Source organism: Pollachius pollachius (genome assembly GCF_949987615.1).
Source record: "Pollachius pollachius genome assembly, chromosome: 6".
Lineage (NCBI taxonomy): Eukaryota > Metazoa > Chordata > Actinopteri > Gadiformes > Gadidae > Pollachius > Pollachius pollachius.
In genome coordinates, this window is record NC_136939.1 from 10,628,927 (window position 1) to 10,652,126 (window position 23,200).

Here is a 23,200-nt window from a genome sequence, read left to right on the forward strand (position 1 = left end):
TCAAGAAGTTGCTCAACTTGCAGAAGGAGACCTTAGCCAGATTTCAGCAGCAACACCCAGCTGTGATCCCATCCTGGTGCGAGCAAATGGCTGAATTCCCCCCCTGGACAGCCCAACCATTTGAGTTTGTCCTCTGACTAGCTGCCAAGACGTCAGTGCTAACCCCTCGTCTTTCTGTGCTGCTATATTGTCTAAATAGGCCGTGTCCTTGTGTCAACAGTGATGGGCTCTCGTCTCTTCCGCCTCTTCACCGGCTTTATACTCTCGAGGCCTCGGTGTACACGTCTCATCTGGAGCTTACAGGCTGCTCTCTCAACTCACTGGGCGAGCACGGATTTCTTGCTCAACAAATTCCAAACACCCGCTGAAAATCGGGAAGAGATCAAACTAACACTTTATGCATGCTAAGTGTTATCTTAGGTTGATCATAAGAAGTATGAAGTTTTTATTGCGCCTTAGTATTTTTTCGATTTTATTTTGATATTAAAAAAGAAATGGCACACACTTACATTACGTATTAGAATGGAAAGGAGATATTTGGAAATTAAGGGAAATTCTAGCACTGATATGTAACCGTGTATCACTGAAGGTGGTGACCATATAAATTTAATTTAGTCAAGGAACACATCTGGGTGCAAGGCCTTTGATTAACACAAAGATGTGTTTCTGACTGGTGGTAGATGTATAAACAATAATAAAAAAAAAATAGTGTTGCCCTCTCTAGCTTGAACAATCATACAATAAAAATAACAAACACACATCTGCTGTGGTATTAGAAGTGAGTTTTATTAATCACAAACAGAATGGTTCAAGAGGTAACCAAAGCAGAAATAAAAACAGGGGGAAACAAATTCCCTGACCTTAGATGCACATTCTACCTTCTTTGAGTTTGGTTTATGAAGAATGAGGTTCTCCATCCCCACACTGTTTATTCCTAAAGAAATTACACACCATTCTGCGCCAGGCCTGGAGACCTCCTTAATACTGAGCTAATGTCCTCCTTGAGGTGGACGGTGTGTTTGGCAGTTGTTTGGCTTTACTCGCCTGCTGCAAACTGAATATAAACTGTATTTCTAACAGAAGTCTCCATCAACCTCTCCTGTTAGTTACCACAGAATATAAATTCATGTTTCAGTGTATGTAGCCTGTTCATATAATTCAGTTATGGTTCCTCGACGACGCAACGCAATGACCACGCAGACGCTTCGACGCAGTCGTGAACTTGTTTTGGTTCTGCGTCGGGTTATAGTGAGCGGACTAATCACAGCCCTTGCTACTGCGTCGCCTCTACGCAAGGTTAAAATTTTTGGGAGGCACACGTCAGGCCCTTGCAGTGGACGCAAGGAGGGTCTGCAAGGATGTAATGGTCTGTAAACTACCTTGCGTTGCGCCGACGTGGAACCATAACTTATAAGCCTTGACTCCTTATAGCCTTGACTCCTTATACAAACACCAGTTAATAACACTTCATAACAAATTAAGTACTGCACATGGCATATTAAGGCATAATTCATAATTCCACCCTTATGTCAGTTTGCGTTAATATGGCAATGCAAAAGTACAGTATACAGTGAAATGTCAATTAGATGTTTCTGAGGCGGCGCAGGGAAACCAGTGTTGTATGTAAAGTTTTATTTAGTTGGTTTGAGTATATATATATCCTTCTGCCTAATACTGTCTATTACCTTTCTTTACCAAAAATAAATTCCACTATATTTAGGCACTAATATATTTTCTAATTCTGCTTCAATTAAAAAAAAAGACATGTCTACATCTTTAACTTCTATCACAAAAAAACTATTTACAAATTTGCAGATATGTCATAAAGGGAAAATGGTACAGTACTCGTGGCTTTCACAATTTGGGGCGGCATCATTCCTCTCAAACGCCAGTGGAGTTTCACAAATGAGAATTATGCAGGTCAATAACTAGGTAGAATCCATCGTTAAAGGTCAATACTTGGGCAGCTCTCCCCCGAGACGTTCATGTAAATGCTGTTTTTCTTCTGTTTATTAATATCCGTGTCAATAGCAGAAAGGCACTGAAGAGGAATGGCATACAAATGAGAAGCGTTGTTCAGCTGGGATATTTTAGATGCATCGTGAGTGTCTTGTGTCTCTCTCCCTGTGTGGGAAGTATTCATCTGTGAACCGATTGGTGTTCCCACACACACACACACACACACTAACACACACACACACCTCATATTAGGAATATTTTCCTTAGATGCAATGGAAGAAATAAAAAACAACACTAACAACAAATGTTGATCCGTCTCAACATGCAAACAGATCCGGGCAGATCTTCTCTAACATGGGCGATCAGGGTTACTAACACGTACATCTCTTCCAACACCAGATAACTCATCGTCAATTAATTTAAACAAAACTTAAACGTCGGGGCAGCCCCTAATCAACTTCCCATCAGTTGTTCATATCGTATAAGGTAAACGGTGGAGCAGTTTCAATCTGTTTGAGGGAAAAATGCCATGAAATAAATATTTAATGGTGTTTGTCATGCACATTGACACGAGGACTGAACCCCTATTCATCAATCTGTCACAACGCAAGGCGCCTGGCCAGGTGTAATGTGTGCGTGGTGAAATGCCGTGCATGTAAAATGTTACCTGAACTTTTCGGTCTTACCAATGGAAAGAGTTTCATATCGCCTCAAACACTAAACGTATTCTTTAAAAAAAAATTAAATCTATATACAATCCGTACATTTGTTAACCAACAAACCCTGTATTATTTTGATGTAAAACTGAACACGAGTGACTGCAAAACAAAGGAACGAAACAAAGAAAACAGTATATTCAATATATACACGATCAACAGCAAGCATTGAAGGACACTTTAAATGCAGACAATGCAGCACTGATAGCGGTTCACAGCGTCTGGATGCCGCACCTCAGAGGCCTTCTTACTGTATAAGACTATCTACAAACATGAACACCGGTCGCTATCTCATCAAAAAGACGGGCACAACCCCACAAAATAAATCAAACATGTAAGACCTCTGGAACCAGGAACCAGGTGCTGATATGCTAATACTTGCCCTTTTAACATTTTCCTAAATCTTCCCCCTTTTTCTTCTTCTTAGGAAACCATGTAGATGTTGACATTTGAATGGTGGTTTAAGTTAGCCTAGTCCTACCAGACTCAAAGTATTTTGGCGGGCGGAACCAGGCTAGGTTAAAGTGTTAATTAATTGTATTTCCTCCACAACCAAAATAATAATAAAAAAAATCATGTTAGTATCTTACACGTATTTAAAAAAGTAAACCTTTACCTAGAGGCATCTTAAAATATATTCCTTCAAAAATAGGCAGACACATTTCCACAGTAGTAATGTACAAATGACACAAGGTTTAAAGCAAAGTACAGACATATCACCTCCAGCTTCTTTTCACCCACTGAAACATCCTTCGTAATTGTTAAACTTTGTGGTGTTTTTTTTCCCCCGTTGAATGTGTAACCTGGCATTGGCTGTTAAAGAAAAAACAATGATTCCATGATGTAGCAAAATAAGTCGGTTGGCGGTGATGACTCCTGGACCAGTCGGTGAGATACCTCCTGTGTAGCTCCTGTGAAAACGTGTGACCTTTGGCAACCCTTTTTCTATTGTTTGGTTTCAGTCTTGCCGAGGGGCTCCAAGGCAGAATCTGTGGCAGCGGCACGGTGCTGAAACAGCCTTGTGTGGACACTGGTGAACATATCTGGCCTTCGACGCCCCAGGAAATAATGCTGCTCTCCACCTTCAGATCACGAATGAAGATTTGTGTCGGAAGTCACCCTGCAAAAAAGATAGCAATAAATGAAACCGTGAATGTCCTGCATTGAGGGACTCATGACCTTTGCATTGACTGGATGTATGTATGTATATACATGTATATAAATGGTGGATCTTAGGATCTTATTTTTCTATTGTGTCCTTCTATTCTTTAATTTCATTTAGAGTCAGTTTAAACCGACTTATTCTTTTAAGTCAGTGAAAACGAGATTTTTCTTTAAATCAGCATAAACAGACTCCTTATTTAATGTCATTGTAAGCAGATTTTGGAGAAAAAGACAAAGGGAGAACTCACCTCATCCTCCGTCCGGACATAATCTACTCCGTCTCCCTTCGCAGGGACTTTGTAGCTAAAACAAAGAATAAACACAATAAACACAAAATAACATAACGAGTTACTCACGACTCTTTGTTTTAAGCTAGTGCTGGTTAATACTATTAAAGATTGGATTGAGAAATTCTTATTAAATTATTTCTTACTTGTTTCCTGCCTCTTTCTGATTGGCAAAGACACCGCGCTTATATGCACAGCAGATTCCAAGTGTTATTAAAAGGAGCACCACCACCACCACCAGTACTCCCATTACTATGCCAGCCACGTTCAGGTCATCTGTGTATGAGGAGAGGAATGAATACAGAATCAAGTGTATTTAAAAATATATTTTTTAAATACACTTTAGGCTGGGCAAATTAACCCAGCCTTATTTGCTAACATCAAAGTTGGAAACTGGAGACAGGGAATTTTAGAATGGGAAAGAAATACTCAAACAATATATTCAGTGATGCTTGCAATCTAATAGTAATCCATAGTTGTAATTGTGGCGTTTTCCAGTCTGCATAACAAACCTCGCTCTGTCAGAATTTGGGTGGATCACATTGAATCAATTGATGTCGATGTTCTTCAGGGTATATTCTCTAGCGATGCGTGAAAACTCAACTTCAAACCATAACGGTTGTTAAATAATGATTAGCTCCTAAATAAATACACAGTATTTAATGAGATGACACGCATGATTCTCTCCCCGTTGAGAGAGTGCGGCTGCGTTGACAGTGTGGCACTGTGTTTGCGGAGGACTTACAGACTTCCATCCGTTGGGGGCCGCACTCAGCATGTCCCGCGTCGTTCTTGGCCCGGCAGTAGTATTCACCTGCATCCTCCTTCCGGACAGCACTGAACTTCTGCATGAGATAAAAACATAAAGCTGTACTTACTACATTGACCCATGTGTTTTTTTGATTTGGTTTTTTGGTCTGAATGTTCACTCCTGTGTGTGAATGTATGTGTGTGTGTGTATGTATGTATGCAAGTATGTAAATATGACTTATGTGTGCATATAAACATTATACAATTGTATACCTATGTATACGTATGATGATAGCTGTACTATATGCATGTCATGTACAGTATGAATATCACGCAAGTACCTCTGTCGTGCGTATGTGCACCTATGTAGGTACGCGTGTACGTTTGTGTACGCATGTGCATATATAAGTAACATGGGTATGAGTGTCCCAGGAGAAGGTCAGAAGGGACATGTGTGAGTGTGTGTGTGTGTGTGTGTGTGTGTGTGTGTGTGTGTGGGGGGGGGGGGGGCAGGCTAGCCAGCCAGAGAGAGAGCGAGCAGGCCAGAGCTGCAGCAGCAGCATGGAGGAATGTGCAAACGGGTACGGGGCGGATTCCAGTCGTAGCTCGGGCCTTATCGCACCGCCATCAACTGTCTGCCCGAAATACCCGGAGCGCCCCGCCCCTCGGGTGTCTATCGAGCCCCGCATGGCCGTTGCGGGGCGCCACGCCCTTGTCGCTGCTGGCCATGCCCTTGTCAAAACACAGGCGGCCCCCCGTGCAGAACGGGCCACCCGCAGCACCGCGGTGACTCCCACACCCTCACTGTCACACCGGGGGACTCACCAGGGTGCCCGTCTCCCCGTTGAGCATGTAGGAGGAGTTGAAGAAGTGGACGCTGGTCTTGGGGTCGTCGGGGATCTCCTCCTTGTTGAGGAACCACTGGTACTGGGACTTGGGGAAGCCCTCGTCCTCCACGCAGCGCAGCTCCGCCGACTTTCCCACCGGCACCGACTTGGGGACGCTGCATTTGGGCACCACAGGCTTCACTACGGGCACACAGAAACACATGAACAGGGGACGGGTTAGCTCTACTGGGTCCCCCACAGCGCGAGAGGGAGAGACAGGGGGAGGGAGGGAGAGAGGGAGAGACAGAGTTAGGGAGAGAGGGGGAGGGAGAGACAGGGGGAGAGAAGGAGGGAGGGAGGGAGAGAGGGAGAGACGGGGAGGGAGAGAGAGAGGGAGAGAGGGAGAGACAGAGGGAGGGAGAGAGGGAGAGGGAGACAGGGGGAGGGAGAGAGGGAGAGGGAGAGACAGGGGGAGAGAGGGAGGGAGGGAGGGAGAGAGGGAGAGACAGGGGGAGGGAGAGAGGGAGAGGGAGAGACAGGGGGAGAGAGGGAGGGAGGGAATGAGAGAGGGAGAGACAGGGGAGAGAGGGAGGGAGAGAGGGAGAGACAGGGGGAGGGAGGGAGGGAGAGACAGGGGGAGGGAGTGAGGGAGAGGGAGAGACAGGGGGAGAGAGGGAGGGAGGGAGGGAGAGACAGGGGGAGGGGGGGAGGGAGGGAGGGAGAGAGGGAGGGAGGGAGGGAGGGAGATGAGAGAGAGAGAGAGAGAAAGAGAAAGAGAAAGAGAGAGAGAGAGAGAGAAAGTGAAAGAGAAAAAGAGAGACAGAGAGACAGACATAGACAGAGAAGGCAAACTTTATGATCACTAATCCTCAACTCATCCATCTTTGAGAAACAATCGTTAAACGTAGACCGTTGCCGCACCCTGACCTTTGCCCATTTGCCCCCAGCACGTAGGAACCGGTCCCGAACGCTAAGCAGATGGGTATGTGTTGTTCGGGCCAAGGGTGCCAAACATTGCCACCCCAAAAAACACGCGGTGCTGGCTTTCTTTAGCGCAGCAATTTCGGAGCGGATGCAGTTTCAGGGTCTCCTCTTTTAGCCCTGAACACGCCTTTGCAGCTGGGCAGGTCGAGTGGCACAACGCATCCCTATGTGTTAGGCCCGAGGCTTGGCAAGGGACCTGCAACGTGGTATCGTCTTACCCCGTCCAACGGGGCATATGCATGGATAGATCTCTCCTGCCATAACAATAATAGATTTCGCGTTCAGCACCGGGAAGGAGGAACGTCCAATTCCGAATAATAATAATCCCAATCGGTCAAAAAGATTTACGGCGGGCCTTGAGTCGTTTAGCTAGTTCTTGATACGTTATATGAGGCTTATTGAAATAGATCAGATGTAAGATATTAATACACAGGATGCTTCACCGCAACGGGTATAACCTGAGTCGGGCCAGTCGGCCACACACACGTTCCCAGACCTACTGAGTCTGGGAGTGTGTGTGTGTTTACCAGACCTACTGGGTCTGGGAATGTGCTTGGAAATAAAAAGAAAGCCAATGGATTAAACACAGGAGACGTACTTTAAGAGAAGTGATGAAAGGAGAGATGAAAGGAGACCCGACACGAATAATAATCATGATAATCTTAATAGTACCTCTGACAACGAGCCTGATGATGATCTCGTCAAAGGTCTTCTGGTCGTTGGGCGCCGTGACCTCGCAGCGGTAGTCAGCCGTGTCCGAGCGAGTGGCGTTGGTGATGACCAGCGTGGCCGGTTCTCTGATCCTCGCTCTGTTCTCCAGATCCCCTGCAGGGTCACAGAGAGAAGATCAGCTTGATAAACCGAAATTAATCCACTAATTGAAACCAGGCCGTCAGAACGAAAAAACAAGTACCTGAAACCTTCTTGTCAAAGAACACATAACTTGGCTCGCTGTTTTGGATCTTCTTCCATTCAATGCGCGGTCTGATTGTGGAGATGGACTCAATCAAACAGGATAATTCAATTGCTGAAAATAAAACAGAACGTGTTGAAATGGATAGCAGAACGGGGAGTGGCAGAAAAGTAATTCCAGATGGTATGTGTCAGGGAGAGGGTTTGGTTTCTCCGATGATGAACCACCATCAGCTCTCTGCTTCGAGAGAGATCGTTTTTCATATTTTATTTTGTGTCGTTCAGCACTTACGTTCAAACTCGTTTGTCCATGGCGCGGCGTCATTTGTCTTCAACACCACGGCCAACGTTGGAAAGCAACCTGGAAGACACAAAAAGAAAGAGAGAGGGAGAGAGAGAGAGAGAGAGAGAGAGAGAGAGAAGAAACATGAGCACGAGTTGTCATCTGAAAGTCATGATTTCACCGCCACGAGCAATCGCCACAGTTGACCATTTTAGGGAATGGCAAATAAAGCGGTGGGGAACACCCAGGTGTTCTGCTTTATTAGCCATTCCCCAAATGTACAGAATTCCATCGATGGTAAATTTAGAGACACTTCAAAGTCCTCCTGTCCTCCAACCGCCCCGCCCCCCAGCTCCATCCCTAACCAACCCAATCACCATTGTTTGTGCCCTGGCCTTCTTTGGCCTTGCTGTAATACCTTCCATTTTTAGTCTTCCCGGTCACCGTCGTTATGTGGCCGTGTGTGTGTTTGTGTGCCCGTGTGACTAAGTGTGTATGACTAAGTGTGTGTGCGTGCACTCATGTGTTGGGAGGATGGTGTTTCTATGCACAGCAGATAATTGTGCAGGGAGGCATGTGCCCTTTATGGGGCAGAGCTCCCCCATGCCAGTGGCCTCTCTCTCTCTCTCCCCCCCCCTCTCTCTTGCTGTCCATGTGGGACTAATGGCGCAACAGCACCTAGGAATGAGCTGGGTGTCTCTGTGGTAGAGGGACAAGGCCTTAGGATTGGGTACGCTTGCTGAATCATACTGATAGCCTGTGGCCCACAAGCACACACACACATGCAGTCACGCACGCAAGCACGCACACACCCACACACACAAACACACACACACACACACACACACACACACACACACACACACACACACACACACACACACACACACACACACACAGGGAATAACACACACACACACACAGGGAGAATCATACAAATGCGCACATGGCAGGAGGTGGGGGGGGCTTAGGGTCGAACCATGCTCTCTCTTTAGCCGTTGCCGTAGCGATCAGCGGTCAGACTTGAGGTTGTGTGGCATGTTTGTGATCCTGCCTGTAACATGGTGGTAGTACATTCGGTGTCCTGTCTCCAAAGCTCCCGCGGTCTGCCAAAATGTCCCCGAGTTCAACGGCCACCCAATAGACCTGCTGCTGCTGCTGCTCAGCGATCTGGCTCGGCCTGGCCAGTGGCGACTACCCTGCCATTGACATCTGCTGTGAGACATATGGGCCACTCTAGGATATGGAGTCCTTTATAATTGTCTGCCTCGCGGGAGCCAAGTGATACACCACGATAGCCCATTTGGGTGGTTATTAGAAAAATAACTACCAAGGTGTGCTCTATTTTCTTTGTCAATTTCACAGTGTTTGTTCAGATAAAAAATGCCTTAAGCCCAGGGGGTTTACACACAGGACTAATTAGCCGTAGCATCGAGACACTCCTAGCCACTTCTAAATCGAGGTTAGCCTCGATGTCATCCGAGGCCTCGGCCAACTGTCATCCTCCCTGTTTGCACATGACTGTCTAGGTTCATGTGGCCACGCAGACACGCTAAGCTGATTAGCTCCTCGTCTCTACACATCATTACCAGAGACCAAAGCCTGTTGTTGTTACTGAGCGTCGATGCTACGAGGAACACAACATGTAGGTCACAACCAGGTGGCGTCGACTTAACCTTAGCGCGGTTCAGCTTGAGAAATCGCGTGTCGCACGGGTTTATAATTATCGCAGGAGATATGCGGCTGTAACAGAGTGTACTGGATGGGTACGGCTCTTGACGTATCGATGGGATTCCGTTTAAAGCCCCGCAAATATATTGGTACGTTAACTGCAATACAATAAATCGGACAGTGCCACATTACTTGAAGCAGGGTTAGACCAGAATGGAGTGGAGGATGAGCATTTCGGACCAGGCATTGCATAGCGATGGGAGTCTCATCCATTCAGTCACTTGTCAGTAATGGGAATGTGTATTGATCTACATCACAGAGCAGGAGAAAGGACGGTATTTGTCACTGTGTCTTGGGTGAAAAAGTAAAAATAAAAGGGGAAGAAAGCTTCTTTGAGTGAAAATGCTTAACATTTTTTTGTTGGTTCAAATATGGAACGGCTGCAAGGGATTTGATCACACAGACGTGAAAAGGCCTGTGATGCATATCTCGTAGATTCAGAGAACTGCATCAACAACAACTGAATGGGATTGAATGAGTACCTCCGCCCAGTTGTGAGCTTGACCACATCATGAAATCTAAATGAAACACCCTGAATAGTAAAAAAATTTCATGTCCGTATCCCCCGGCTCAACAAATGATAACATTGTATTTCCCTGGGAATGTGATGATACATTGTTATTCACCAATGTCCTCCTCCCTCCACTCTGGGTAGAGGGACACAGATTAGACGCTTGAGTAAAAGATAAAAAGTCTTGTAAGGTCTGCCCTGGAAGCAGATGTCCAGGAAGCCCAAGTCCCTGAAGGAAGGGTCACTTCAGTCCAGATGCAAAAATACCTAACGCCAGGCAACAAAACAGAACCCTTAGTGCCCATGGTATGAGAAACATGAGACACACTAACAATACGATGATGGCTATGGATAATAAAACATTTATTCCATTGTTCTGAGTATTTTTTAGGTTGCTGGAACGCACGCATGCATTTGTATTTCCCTAATGAATGTTTCTTGCCTGGGGTATATGTCATGCAGCGTATGAATATAAATAAATATAACGTCCAAGGATATCATATCCACGACTGTGCATGACTGACGTAACGTTTGCTTGTTCTTGTCTTTGTTTGTATGAACAACGTCGTATTGCAATCAAATAAACTAAAACAACATGGAAGAGAGTTAGAGTCTCTTCCATGTCGTTTTAGTTCACATTTAAATGCAGAAGACTATTAAGAAGGGCCCTGATCAGCGCTGATGTAGTGAAGAACCTTCTTAATTCACTAAAAGATCCCTCATTAAAAGTCATCCAGGCTGAATTGCAAATCTGCTTTCCTAAACAAACCCCGGTGATGTCATGCTGCATAAAAGTCATTGATTGGTTTCTTGTTGGGATCACATTTGAAAAGCTTGTTACACGCGATAGGAAATTCAAGCGACTTCTACATCCATAGAGAAAACACATGGGTGCTTGGGTTACACAGCCCTGGTGAGAGAGTACCATCTCTGCTTGGGTTCACTAGGTCCTCAGGAAGAGGTAGTTAACATGGGGCTGGACAGGTGTTTTGCCGTCTACCCCCTGCAGCCTTGGCTGTCAAACATCCTCGGTTAATCACGGTAAAAGTCATCTTGTCTGCCGCCCTCTCGCTTGCCTTCTCAGATGGCCATCACTATGGTTTCATCCCGTTGCATTATGTAGCCGTGACAACGGCACAAAATGTGCACAACACACACACCGGGTATACACGCAAACACGGATGCACACGTGCACGCACACACACACACACACAAAAGCACTTTGAGTAAAGGTGTTTTCTCACCCTTGGACCACATAGGGTATTTGTGGGTTAAGAAGACAAGCACATTGTGGATTATTTGCTCGTAAAGCATGCCGGCACTCACTGACCTACATGCCTAATACACCTTTCCTTCATCCCTGTGTGTTTACCCAGGACACAGCCATGTGGGGTCTGGCAACGCTCCGTCAAAGGGCTTTCTTCTTGTTTTTGTTGGGTTTTCTTTAATCTTCCCTGGCCTAATGATGTGTACCCTGGGTTCTCCACTCACTAATCCTAATGTAATGCACAGATAAATCACTCCTTTTTTTCACCCCCCACATTAGCTAAATAATACAGCAGGCACCACAGGAGCAAACCAGGATATCTCCACTTACACACGGAGACTGAGCTTCCCTGGGACGAGCTGTTATTTTTTGTGTGTCTCGACATAACCCGGTAATTCTAGCAGGGGCTCATTGAAGCGCGGCTCTGATGAGAACACAGAGAGGTGAGGCTGCTGTCAGAAATAGAAAGGTTTCAATTAAGCAACCTGCTTCCCTCCCCCCCAGGGATAAGCACAGCCTCTTTCTCCCCCACATCGCCTTCCCACGCCCTCCTTCCCAAGCCTGCTCAACATCAAAGTGGGCTCACAGGTTATGCTAACTACCTCCCACCGGTTGCTATCTCCAGCCCCGCTTTTCATGCATAAGACTGGCAGGATAAAAGCACAGACTGCTTTATTGATCACAGAACAAAGTCCACAACAACACGAACAACAACAACAAAAGACAATCATACATTGTTTACTTGGCAAACCTGATAGGATAATGGTCAATGCTTTCCCTAAGTTCTGCCATTGATTGGAATATTCCCCACAGGGAAGAAGTAAAGTACAATTGTGTGGTATCAAAGGAGCAGCTGATTTCCCTCTTTCTCTAATCGGCAGCTGTGATTGAATGAGGGGAGGAGGAGGAAAGGGGAGGAAAGGAAAGGAGAGGAGACGGGAGGAGAGGAGAACAGAGGGGATGAGGAGAGGAGAGGTAAACAGAGGGGATAAGAAGAGAGGAGAAGAGAGGGGAGGAAAGGGGAGGGGAGGAGAGGAGAGGCAATGAGAAGAGTGGAGGGGAGAGGAGAAGAGAGGGGAAGAGAGGAGAGGATAAGAGAGGGAAGGAGAGGGGATGGGAGGAGAGGAGAGGAGCTGAGAGGAGAGGAGAGGAAAAGAGAGGAGAGGAGAGGTAGGGGAGGGCCTCTGTGCTGTTTCCTCTCTCCAAGATGGCGCCAATGTTACACTGGACATTGTCCCAGAGTACTCCCAGTTAAAAGCTACTCTACAGCAGGTGAAGCCACCACCCTCTCGCCTACTGACAACCCCTCTGCTATATCTGACATTAACAGCTCCAAGGTCGAGTCCTCTGAGTGATGTATTTTCATTCATAGCGTATAAAAATGCCATGCAAGACAGAGTGTGTGTCCCATCTCCTATCTGATATTAAAGACTAAAGGCTGTAGCAGAGGCAGCAGCAACACACTCCCAGAGCTCTGGAAAAAGCAGGTGCAGCGCAGGAAGTAGAGCACGTGCATCGTGGAGACATCTAATTCCATCAAAACACAAAGTTAGGTGTTGCATACATATTCATGCGTGTCGCTAACGTAGCGTGAATTGCTTGGCCTAGATACGTGGTGTACCCGTCACCGCGGCTGCAAAATTCGTGAAAGGTAGCGAAGCTACAATATGGGAAAATGAGAAAGAGAGAGAGAAAGAGAAAGAGAAAGAGAAAGAGAGAGAGAGAGAGAGAGAGAGAGAGAGACAAAAGTGTGAAAGAAAACCGAGTATGCTGGTTTGTGGAGCAGACGGGAGAAAAAGGTGCAACAAAAAAAGGGAGACCATGCCAGGTTCATGTACGACTTCAAAATAACCTTAAATTTCACTGCGGAAAAATCATGATTTAATTAAATATTTGAATAATTCAGTGTTGAATTGAATATTTTCCTTAAAACTAAAACGCATTACCACATAAGTGGTTCTTCTTTTGAGTTTGTAATATCATTTTTTTATGTATTCATAAATTGTACATGATTACAATAATACTTCACTCTATCACCTCGCTTCAGTTTTAAAAAATGAAATTTAAATTGACTATAAAACTAGCAATCTTGAATAGCTTAAAATCATACAAAACAAAGCGCCCTTTCTGTTCATGCTAAACAATCATTATGGTATCATGTCAGTTGGGAATTAACTTTTATGGCATCATAAGTTAATAATATGGACTTTGTTTCATAGATGCCCTTCGTTCTGGCATGTTCATTATAAATGTTCATCAATATATTTCGGCCCTTTGTACGTTAACATCAACTTCTGGCCGTTCAGGAGCCCTAGTCACCACAAAGGCCTCTGTTCTCTTTTCCACCTCTCCACTGATTTAAGAGAAAGGGTCAACTGCCCTGCTCGGAATCCCTCTTGAACATCTTTTTAATGACTTAAAAGGAGGTTGTGTGTGAAGTACGCTCCACTGGAAGTGAACAGAACATCTTTCATGGCGAGCAAATGTTTATCTGCTCAAGAAAACTAGGTTACATGGTTTTTGGCCCGTGTATACTTGACCAATACGTCTGTTCTTTCGGGCACAATAAACTACATTTTTTTGGGAGCCCTAGGCAGAATTTGGGAAACACTAAGTTAAGTTAAGTCTTGCGTTTCATTTTAAGGGTCAAAACCTAGGGGAAAACACAAACAAATATGTGTGTTTACATATCTTTTTTTGTGTTGACATTCTGCCTGGGTGAATGATGGCGGATTATCAGAATGATGTCATCAGAGGCTGCAAGGTTGTCATGCTGCCATTCGTGTTAATCAAACGTCCATTATGTCACCAATTGTAGTATATGTATGAGTAAATAAGTTCATCATGAGCCATAAAATGAAAATCCAAGAATGTGAATAAAGAGAATATAATAAAAATAATTCAACGGATGACTCATTGAATGATGAATGGCAGCACCAAGGCGTAAACCAGAAACCGTCCAAAAATAGAACACAGAACACGGTTATGTTTTGGACTGAGCCACTCATATCTTCAAATCCTTACCCCTAGGAAATGCTCATTTCCATTTGATTAAAGTCTATGATGTCAGTTGGGACACAAAGCCTGACAAATTAATTCATAAGAGCATTTCATATTACCATAAGCTCCTTTTTTTAGAGACGATTACAGCTCAATTCTAGACAAAGGATTCTCTGGTTCCCATAGCAATTTTGGATATTTCCATAGTAACTGGGACTCAAAGTGGGTCTCTCATCATTTCCACCCAGAGAGCAGAGAGTAACAGAAAGTTTCCCACCTGTTGTGTTTACACTGGGAGAAAGTCAGTAAACGGGGAAAAAATAGCAACCACCCCCAGCAACAAAAATAGAAGAAAAGTCAAAGACACCTAGAGAGTGCCTCTGGTAGCGCTCAGACAGGGGAAAGCCCCACCATATTGTATTGTCACAGCTGCCACCCAACAGTGCCTCTGCCCACGTTTAACTCCACCAGGGAACTTTCTTTTCCTTGCATGTCCCTTTTTTTTACTATTCTGCTCCAGCAAAGCGCTACATGGTGCGGGTGATTGGATTAGGAGGTGTGTGGGACACTGAGATCCCAGTCAGTGATACCACTTCATCTGAATGTTCCCAGACGATTGACAAAACTTTGGAGGCATTTATGATAAAGGTCTGAATCGACTCTTGACGAAATATTCCCCTTGTAGAAATGACATGGGGAATCTCCTTCCATCAGCTGGAAAATGATGACAGACAAGATTTGGCCTGATCTGGAGATCGTATCTTAGTTTCAGTTGTTATATGGTCGTTCAAAAATTAGGAAAAAACGGACCTATAACTGAGTTGTGTGAATAATCACTTCTGTGGACTCCTTGAAATCCTTCATATACTCTCTCTTTAACCCTCCTTTTTTACCTCTTCAACTGCATGGATTTAATGTATTCTCTCCTGCTGTGGGAGGACATTATCCCCACTGATCAATGCCAAAGCAATAGCCTAACCTTTTTGACTCAAATTGATTCATCGATTGATTGTTTGATGTACGTCTTTCACCCAGTAACACAGTGTACTCATAGCAGGAACATGTGAGGATGAATAGGAACCTGTCTTAGTCACATTTTTAGACACATTTGGATGTTTAGTCGTTTTTTTCCTTCTTCATCTGATGAAGTGGGAGGCAAAAGCCATTGACGGTGGGCTGTGTTTAGCCCTTGAGAATGTAACTGTGATGAAGGGTGTGATACGTAGCATTCCTGCGCTACACGCCAAAATGACCAGTTTATGGAACTGCCTTTTAGAGTGTGCTCTCGTGCTGGTAAAACTATATATAGGCAGACCGCTAGAGCAAAGATAAGGCAAGCTTCACAAAGTAAATACCTCCAGCACTCCTTCAGCTGCCAAGCACATGTCAACGACGCGTTTGATCTTGAACAGAGACAGACCTAGCGTTATAAGCATGGGTCTCGCAGACTCTCGTGACCACGTTAAACATCCGGCGACATAAAATCTTCAAGAAGATGTTTGAAATATTTGAGATGGTAGTCAAGGTATGTTGGGGAAGTAGGTCCGCAATGTTCCCAGCTTGGGGTTTGCATCTGTACTCCGTCTGAAGTGTGAGTGGCGTGTGGATTTTGATGTGTCCAGGTGAATTACTGAATTATAGGTGTTTTGAACATCATAATGAAGAAAACCATTACTTTTCAGAGGGACGATCCAATCACACATTTCTATCCTTCTTGTATCAAATATGCATTTCCTTTTTATTTTCAAAGTCTCCAGCTACAATTTGAGGAATTCAAATGGTTGGTATGTGAATGAGCAGATCTCCCTCAATCACATTTGGTAAGCTGTTTCAGACCAAACACTGACCGACTTCCTTTTCATTTTGGGAGTGTTTTCGCATTCAGCATAAAAACTGATAGTGATACTATCCTCTGAAAATACAAAACATGATATGTCCCGTCCACATAAACACACCAGGGGAGGTCAGGGATGTCTAAGAGCACATTGTCGTACTATCTAACCCTTTCTGACCGCATTCCGACACATGTGTCATTCACGCTGCCATTCATATGCCTATGTCGATAAGATGGATGAAAAAAAAAGATATTATAATGATAAGGAGTCTATATTACAGTGGAACTATCCACCACCTCCAGCCACAACCGGTGGAGGTATCTGGCATGGCTGGAGGAGTTGGAAGCCAAAACATTGATGCTGGCCACATTTCTCATACTTTTGACAGAGGTCAGCCGTGACAACAATGCGGAAGTGTAAGTGCGGTTATCCACATGCCAGGCAGGGAGGTGAAATCCGATCACACAAGGTCAGATGGAGATGCGTGTTTGATGCCAAACGTGTCAACAATCCATCCCAAACACTATCGGGATATATCTGGAAACGAAGAGAGATCCCACTTGGAGTGGAGCGCTACAGTTGTAAAAGTCCCATCTTCCTTAGTTGCGATCTAGCCAGTTAACTCATCCGAAAGACAAGTAAACCAATAGGTGACATCCCCAAACATTCCAAAATAATTCCCATAACGTCAAAGGCACTCAGTGTACTGATAAATCTCCAGTCTTTTATCATAAAAATGTGTATATGCTCCATTTAGCACCATCACCTAACCCTGGACTGCATGACTAAAAGCTTTAAAAGCATGACATCATGAGAGGGTCTGTCTAGTTCCAGGTGCGCTCATACACAGATTGGCTTTCCCCAGCCGGAAGCTATCTTTGTGTATTCATATATTCAGCTCCATACTGGGCCTTGCTGCGGGCCTTGATCCGTAATGCCCGGCAAGGCCAGGGCCAAACCCGAGCGCCTTTTCCCCGGTAACCCCCCTCTTCCCATTCCAGGCAGGGTCAAAAAGACTATATGCTTTGTCTAAGCCAATGGGAGGGCCGGAATAGGCAGTGGGAGGAGCCGTTGGTGTCATGGAACGCCTGGGAACCTGTCACTTTAGGTCAGCGTTCGCGTCTGCAATGCGGCTGGCTAGTCCGTTAGTCATGGAGCGCACCAACTTACTCACATGACTGGTACGGGGGAGAGAGAGAGAACTCTCACTCTCCCACCTGACACATGCTGTGCCTTTTACCCTGCCAGAAACCCCATTCCCCCCAGCACAGCACTCACAGATCCAGGGATGTGGTGTAAAAACACTGTGGCTGTCCCCCACCAGACAGTTCAAAGACATGCCAAAAGAAGAAAGTTCTATTCTAACCCTACTAACCCTAACCCTAACCCTATGTTCTAAGAAGTCCCTTTTTCTGTATTTTTCGTGCTGTGTTCAAACGGAAGGCTCCGTGTCTGGGTGAACAGTCACACTCTTTGTAGCCGCCCAAAAGTTATTGCTGACATGGGGGGGGGGGCGAAGTACACTGGTATTCTCTGCAGGAACGAAGGGATGGAATATTACCGGGGTTAATTCATGAAGTCATGTGAACCGGCACGCCGCGGAGACGATCAGAGCCTTCACTTGAGCATTAAAATAGCCCTGTTGTTCGGTGTCACACTGCTAGTGTTCACATGGTTCCTCCGACCCCTGCCCAGGCCAATGGAGACCTTTGTTTGTGACACAGTTTCAGGGTCTGGTAGGAGTGGATGAATGCTTAATTAAACCGAACAATGGTTGAGGTCTATTGTGCCTGGATAAAGGGAAGGCCACATTCACAGGAGAAGTTATCCAAAATCAAAAGATTAATACGGCTTGATGTGACAATTAGTGTTTACCCGAAAATGTGTTGTTTGTTTACTGTCTTGTTATGATAGTGGTCAATTGCTCACTCATGTAATTACTTATATATTTGTGTTTTACTCAGTAGCACTTAATATATGGGTGCCAAAGTGCAGTTTGTAGGTTTAAATCGATTTCTTGAGTACTACCTAACAGAACCCTACATTCTACGTCACACGTGATGCATAATTAGCTGTAACAGCTGACGCATTCATCTGCTGTTCTCTGCTGTAGTCTTACTGGGTCACTGTACTCCTACTGGGTCACTGTACTCCTTTGGGTTATCATAAAGTAAACCAAAGTAATTGGTCATGATAGATAACGCGCTCATTTCCGATAATTTGTTCATTTGGAGAGTTCTATCCTTGTGCTATGCCTTTTAGCATAGCACATGACTTGAAAAGTGATAACTGTGAAAGTGTGTGGAGCAGTCGCTTTGCATCCACAATGTGACAAAAAAATGATAATTAAAAGGTTAACATGTGACAGAAAAAGGGGAAAGTAGCCTCCTATTGGGGAGTGTAAAAGCAGAGCACTAATTGCTGAAATCCCTTCCTCAGTTAAGTACTGCAGCTCCACATCCACCCTGACTGTTATACAGGCAGATAAAAGGCCAGGCCACCACCACTTTCCATGATGAAATAACTGATGGCTGTTATTCTTTCCTTGTACATTGCCAGAAAACCTTAGAGAGGGAGAGAGAGAGAGAGAGAGAGAGAGAGAGAGAGAGAGAGAAAAAGAGAGAGACAGAGAGATGGGGGAGAGAGAGAAAGAGAGAGAGAGAGTGAGAGAGAGAGAGAGACAGAGAGAAAGAGAGAGAGACAGAGAGATGGGGGAGAGAACGAGAGAGAGAGAGAGAGAGAGAGAGAGAGAGAGAGACAGAGGGAGAGAGAGAGAGAGAGAGAGAGAGAGAGAGAGGGAGAGAGAGAGTGAGAGACAAGGGGGGAGAGAGAGAGAGAGAGATAAGGAGAGACAGAGAAAGAGAGAGCACCTTGTCAGAATGGATTGAGGCATGACGCCTAGCCAGCAAGCCGGCCTCCCCTGGCACAGCATCCTTGTCATGCTAACCATTTGACGTGCCACACATGTTGGTCGTCCGAATGAATTGGGAGGATCTGTGGCATCAGCTTAAATGGAGATCTGAGGGGAGGGCAGCAGGATGAGGGGGGGAGGGCGTGGAGGTTGGAGATTCAGCTTTATTGCGTCAGTTTTTTTGGCCACGGGCCCCGCCGGTTTGAAAATCCTGCGCTTGAAGTAGGGCTGCCACGGAGGAACAATCTGTGTTAAATCGCGCCACTCAACTACTGCGCCAGAATTAGCCCCTCGCCCACACTCTGCACAGATGGCATCCCTGCAAATGCCACACATTCTGGTGCAGGCGGACTGACCCCTTCCTTAATCCTAATGAGGAATGCATTTCCACCGCAGCGTTTTGCGGGTGTGATGAAGACACATGGCGCCCCGGGCGCCCGCTTGTTGTGAATGTGCCGGGACCAGGGAACAGGGACCAGGGACCAGGGACCAGGGAACAGGGTGCGCTGCTGGGTTTTTAATTGATCACCTGCCTGCTGTTGTGTGCTAGCCTGGACTAACCCCCGGCCAGACCCCCTCCTCCAACGCATCAACGATGAACGGATCAGATAATAATACATGATCGTCAATCCCTTGGATAACAACATTCCTCTGACTATCTGTTCTGTACCACACACACACTGAAAGCTACCACACCCAGTATGATTGTTCTGAAACACACCCAGCTCCACACACACACACACACACAGACTCCCACTCACACACGTACACGTACACACAACCACATCACTGTTTCATGGAAATATTGACTCCCACCTAAAACTTTTCATCATTATAGGCCAAATCATTCCCCAGTAATTCCTCTCCAATCCAGCAGATAATAGTCTCTGTTCAAGGCTTTTTGTGGACGCCTGTATATTCTATAGAGGTTTATTTGACCCGCCAGCAGTCTCTTTACCTCCTGATGCCCTACACGGCGACAACACTGACAATGGGCAACGAGACAGAAGCTCTGCGGACGAGGAAAGAGATAAGCGGACATTGTTTGGTGTTTAGCCTCAAAGTGTAGTCTACTATGGCCGGGTAAGGCTCGTCTGACAGCACCACAATACGGCAGCACTGAAGAGCAGGGACATGTTGATCTAACCAAGCCGACTGGCCTTTTTTTATCTGCCTTTCTACTTCCTGCCTGGCCCAAGGATGACCACTTTATATTCACAATGGCGGCGCAAAAACACGCCCCACACAAAAGCTGCACTTTCAGTAATGGTCACAAGGGATGCAGGGTGCACACAGCATACACGCACACACACACACACACATATAAGCAAACACACATCATCGTAATCATTTAGCAGATGCTGCCATCCATATGAGACGCACTACTACTATTTTAGTTTACCATTCCCATAAGGCTACAAGACTTAAGATGTTATGGTGCCTGCACTCAGGATCACCTCTGACAGATCCACACAACCAACCTTAGCACACCCGTGGGCACACAGACAAATGTGACAACCTTAAACGGAGCCTGAGAAGACAGACTCTCATCTGTGAGGCCTCTGTCTGTCCGTCACACAATGGCCCCGGAGCTCTGGCTCTTCCGGAGCCATATGTGAGCGATGAGATGGCCCCCCCAGAAAGCTCATGAACACTTCATAACCCGGAGACAAAGCTGCCTGTCTGCTCCTGCAGTGGTGGCTGCCCTGTGCCACCCTCCTCACCGTGGGAGCTCTGTCTGCTGGCTCACGCCCGTAAAACAATAGCCAAGCTGTGGGCCCCGGGATGGGCCCCGCTGTGCCTAGAAGGTACATTATATATGTGTATATTATGTGTATTATGTCGTTGCAAGGTGGATGGGTGGACTTTACAAATTGAGACATCGGAGACAAACATTTTTAACCATTTTCTGAGTGTGTTTTACTTTGAGAGGTTTTCTTTCAATACTGCTGGGCTTTAGCATCCATGAATGTTAGAACAACTGTTTTACTACTCAAGAAATTATCCACATGCCGTAACATTGGAGCTGTTGTTGTGCGTTCGCGCATTACAAACACATGGCTACATTCCCCTTCCACCACGATGACCAGGGAGCACTGATGTCTGGCAATTGGACCATGAAACCTTAAAATCCAGTCTGTTGGACACAATTACTAGTGAAACAAAAAGAATAAATGAACTAATAAGCACATCAAAGTATTATGTTAATCATTTCATCTGAAATGTAATGCAATATAGTGTAATCAATTGTAACATGCAAACAGGAAATCACTAGATATGATGCACATTCAATTATGTGATTTACATTGCATTACAAATTCCAGTAAGGGCTATCTGGCAAAAGCATCCTGTTTATGTTTTGGAGGCACATACCTTCATTCAATTGACTTTAATAGTCCGTAAATCAAATACACCCAAGAACCATTCACTGTCTACTTCCCATAAACATGAACACCCCCAAAGAGCGATTTTTCACCTGGCATGGGTCAAATGCGAGAGTCACTCAATATTTACACATTGACAAATGATTTCCTCTCAGCACCAAACACCAGCCAGTAAGGTCCCTAATCTTGCCATCTCTGGCAACTGGCCTGGGCCTTTTTGTGTGCAATGCTGTGGGAGGCAATTCCCGCGTGGGCATTGTTCCTGAGTAAGCGCTTGCTGGGAGTACAAACATGGGAGGATAGAATGTAAGGTCGCCTCACTTGTGACCATGTGGGGAGAAACCGTCACAGGTGAAGGAAAGCCTGCACAGGCGTGGGTTGGGGGGGGGGGTCAAGGGTCACTTTCCCAACGCCCCTTGTTTTGAAAGCCCAGGACTTAGTGGATGGAGATGGAGAAAGCCAACAGCCTGTGTATCTAATCACTTTCACATCGGGTTGTGTATTAATAGCTTTCCTCCTGAAGTTATTCGTGAAGGAATTGCTAAAAACCTTTATAAAAAATGTGCCTGCTATGCTATCCTCAAAATGCATATCAGAAAATCACAGCTCACATTGAAACATCAAATATTTTACGTGTGTGTTTTAGAGCAGTTGTTTACTCCTTTCGGTAAAATAACTCCCAACCCTTTGACTCATCAAAGGGTGGAGGCTCTGGTTCTGCTAAACCTGCATACCAAATTCATGACACTTTGAAACTTTCTGGAACACAGACAACCAAAATATAATTCATGGCTTTTTTTTCCCTGAATCTCACTAGAAACCGTTCCTGCCCACCTGCGCTAGCCGCTGTGTGTCAACACATGAAACATTGAAGAATCCAACATTGAGACATCAATGACGCGAAATTTACAAGCGGAGGGTAGATACCCGCTGCCCATGCATCCCAACCCACCCCAACAATCACCCCACGCCCCCCGTTAGACAGCAAATGTGCCCAATGTGCATACCTTCGCCGCAAATAGTTTGCATAGGCAGCCTGAGTGGTCGCGCGGGGAATGCTCGCGCCAAACAGCAACAGCTGGGTGGGGATGGGGTAGAGAAAAAGCAAGACAGAAAAAAGGAAAAGGAATAACCATCTGATGCCTCATGCCTCCCATGACCTCCCAGCCCGGACCGTCACCTGCTCTGGAAGGGGGGGGGGGCAAGAATGCTCCAATGGGTTTCCGTGGGAAATACCAGACGCATGCATTACAGCCCACCGGCCTACCAGAGCCACCCCATGCCAAGCCCCCCAGAAGCCTGTCCCTGTGTTGTGATGCCGCAGCGTGGGTTATGGCGACCCACCGGGTTCATAAAGAAAGTGACACAGGGCCGGAGGCTGGGCCGATGTTACAGCGGGGACTCTGTTGTAGTAGAGAAGAAAAACGAAGGGGAGCGCTTGTTTTGGGTTGAGGGGGACAGCTGCTGATGGTCCTAAAGTGAGTGCTCTTTCGTCTTTAAGCCTGTCGGACAATCTTTTTCGTCTGTACCTGCTCTCAAAAAATCCCCTAACTCACACGTGTAGGGTTCAGCTAGTACATGTTTGTTAGAGGCCCTTTGTACACACTTTTCAGCCCTCGCTTAATCCACCACTGTAAAGAAAATAAACAGTGAATGCTGTGGAGATCAAAGAGCCTGCT

At 45.6% G+C, this 23,200-nt stretch overlaps 1 protein-coding gene across 1 annotated transcript in view; it reads right to left on the minus strand.

Annotated features, from left to right (window-relative positions):
• Window positions 1-2,928: 2,928 nt before the first annotated feature.
• jam3b (junctional adhesion molecule 3b) overlaps window positions 2,929-23,200 on the minus strand; it is a 32,009-nt gene continuing 11,737 nt past the window's right edge. The window contains exons 2-9 of the mRNA XM_079737569.1: window positions 7,892-7,960; window positions 7,601-7,714; window positions 7,360-7,512; window positions 5,702-5,904; window positions 4,872-4,971; window positions 4,273-4,402; window positions 4,088-4,142; window positions 2,929-3,795 (exon numbers count right to left, since the gene is read on the minus strand). Of these exons, the coding sequence (XP_079593695.1) occupies window positions 3,760-3,795; window positions 4,088-4,142; window positions 4,273-4,402; window positions 4,872-4,971; window positions 5,702-5,904; window positions 7,360-7,512; window positions 7,601-7,714; window positions 7,892-7,960 (860 nt within the window). The 3' untranslated portion in view covers window positions 2,929-3,759. The remainder of the gene's footprint in view (window positions 3,796-4,087; window positions 4,143-4,272; window positions 4,403-4,871; window positions 4,972-5,701; window positions 5,905-7,359; window positions 7,513-7,600; window positions 7,715-7,891; window positions 7,961-23,200) is intronic.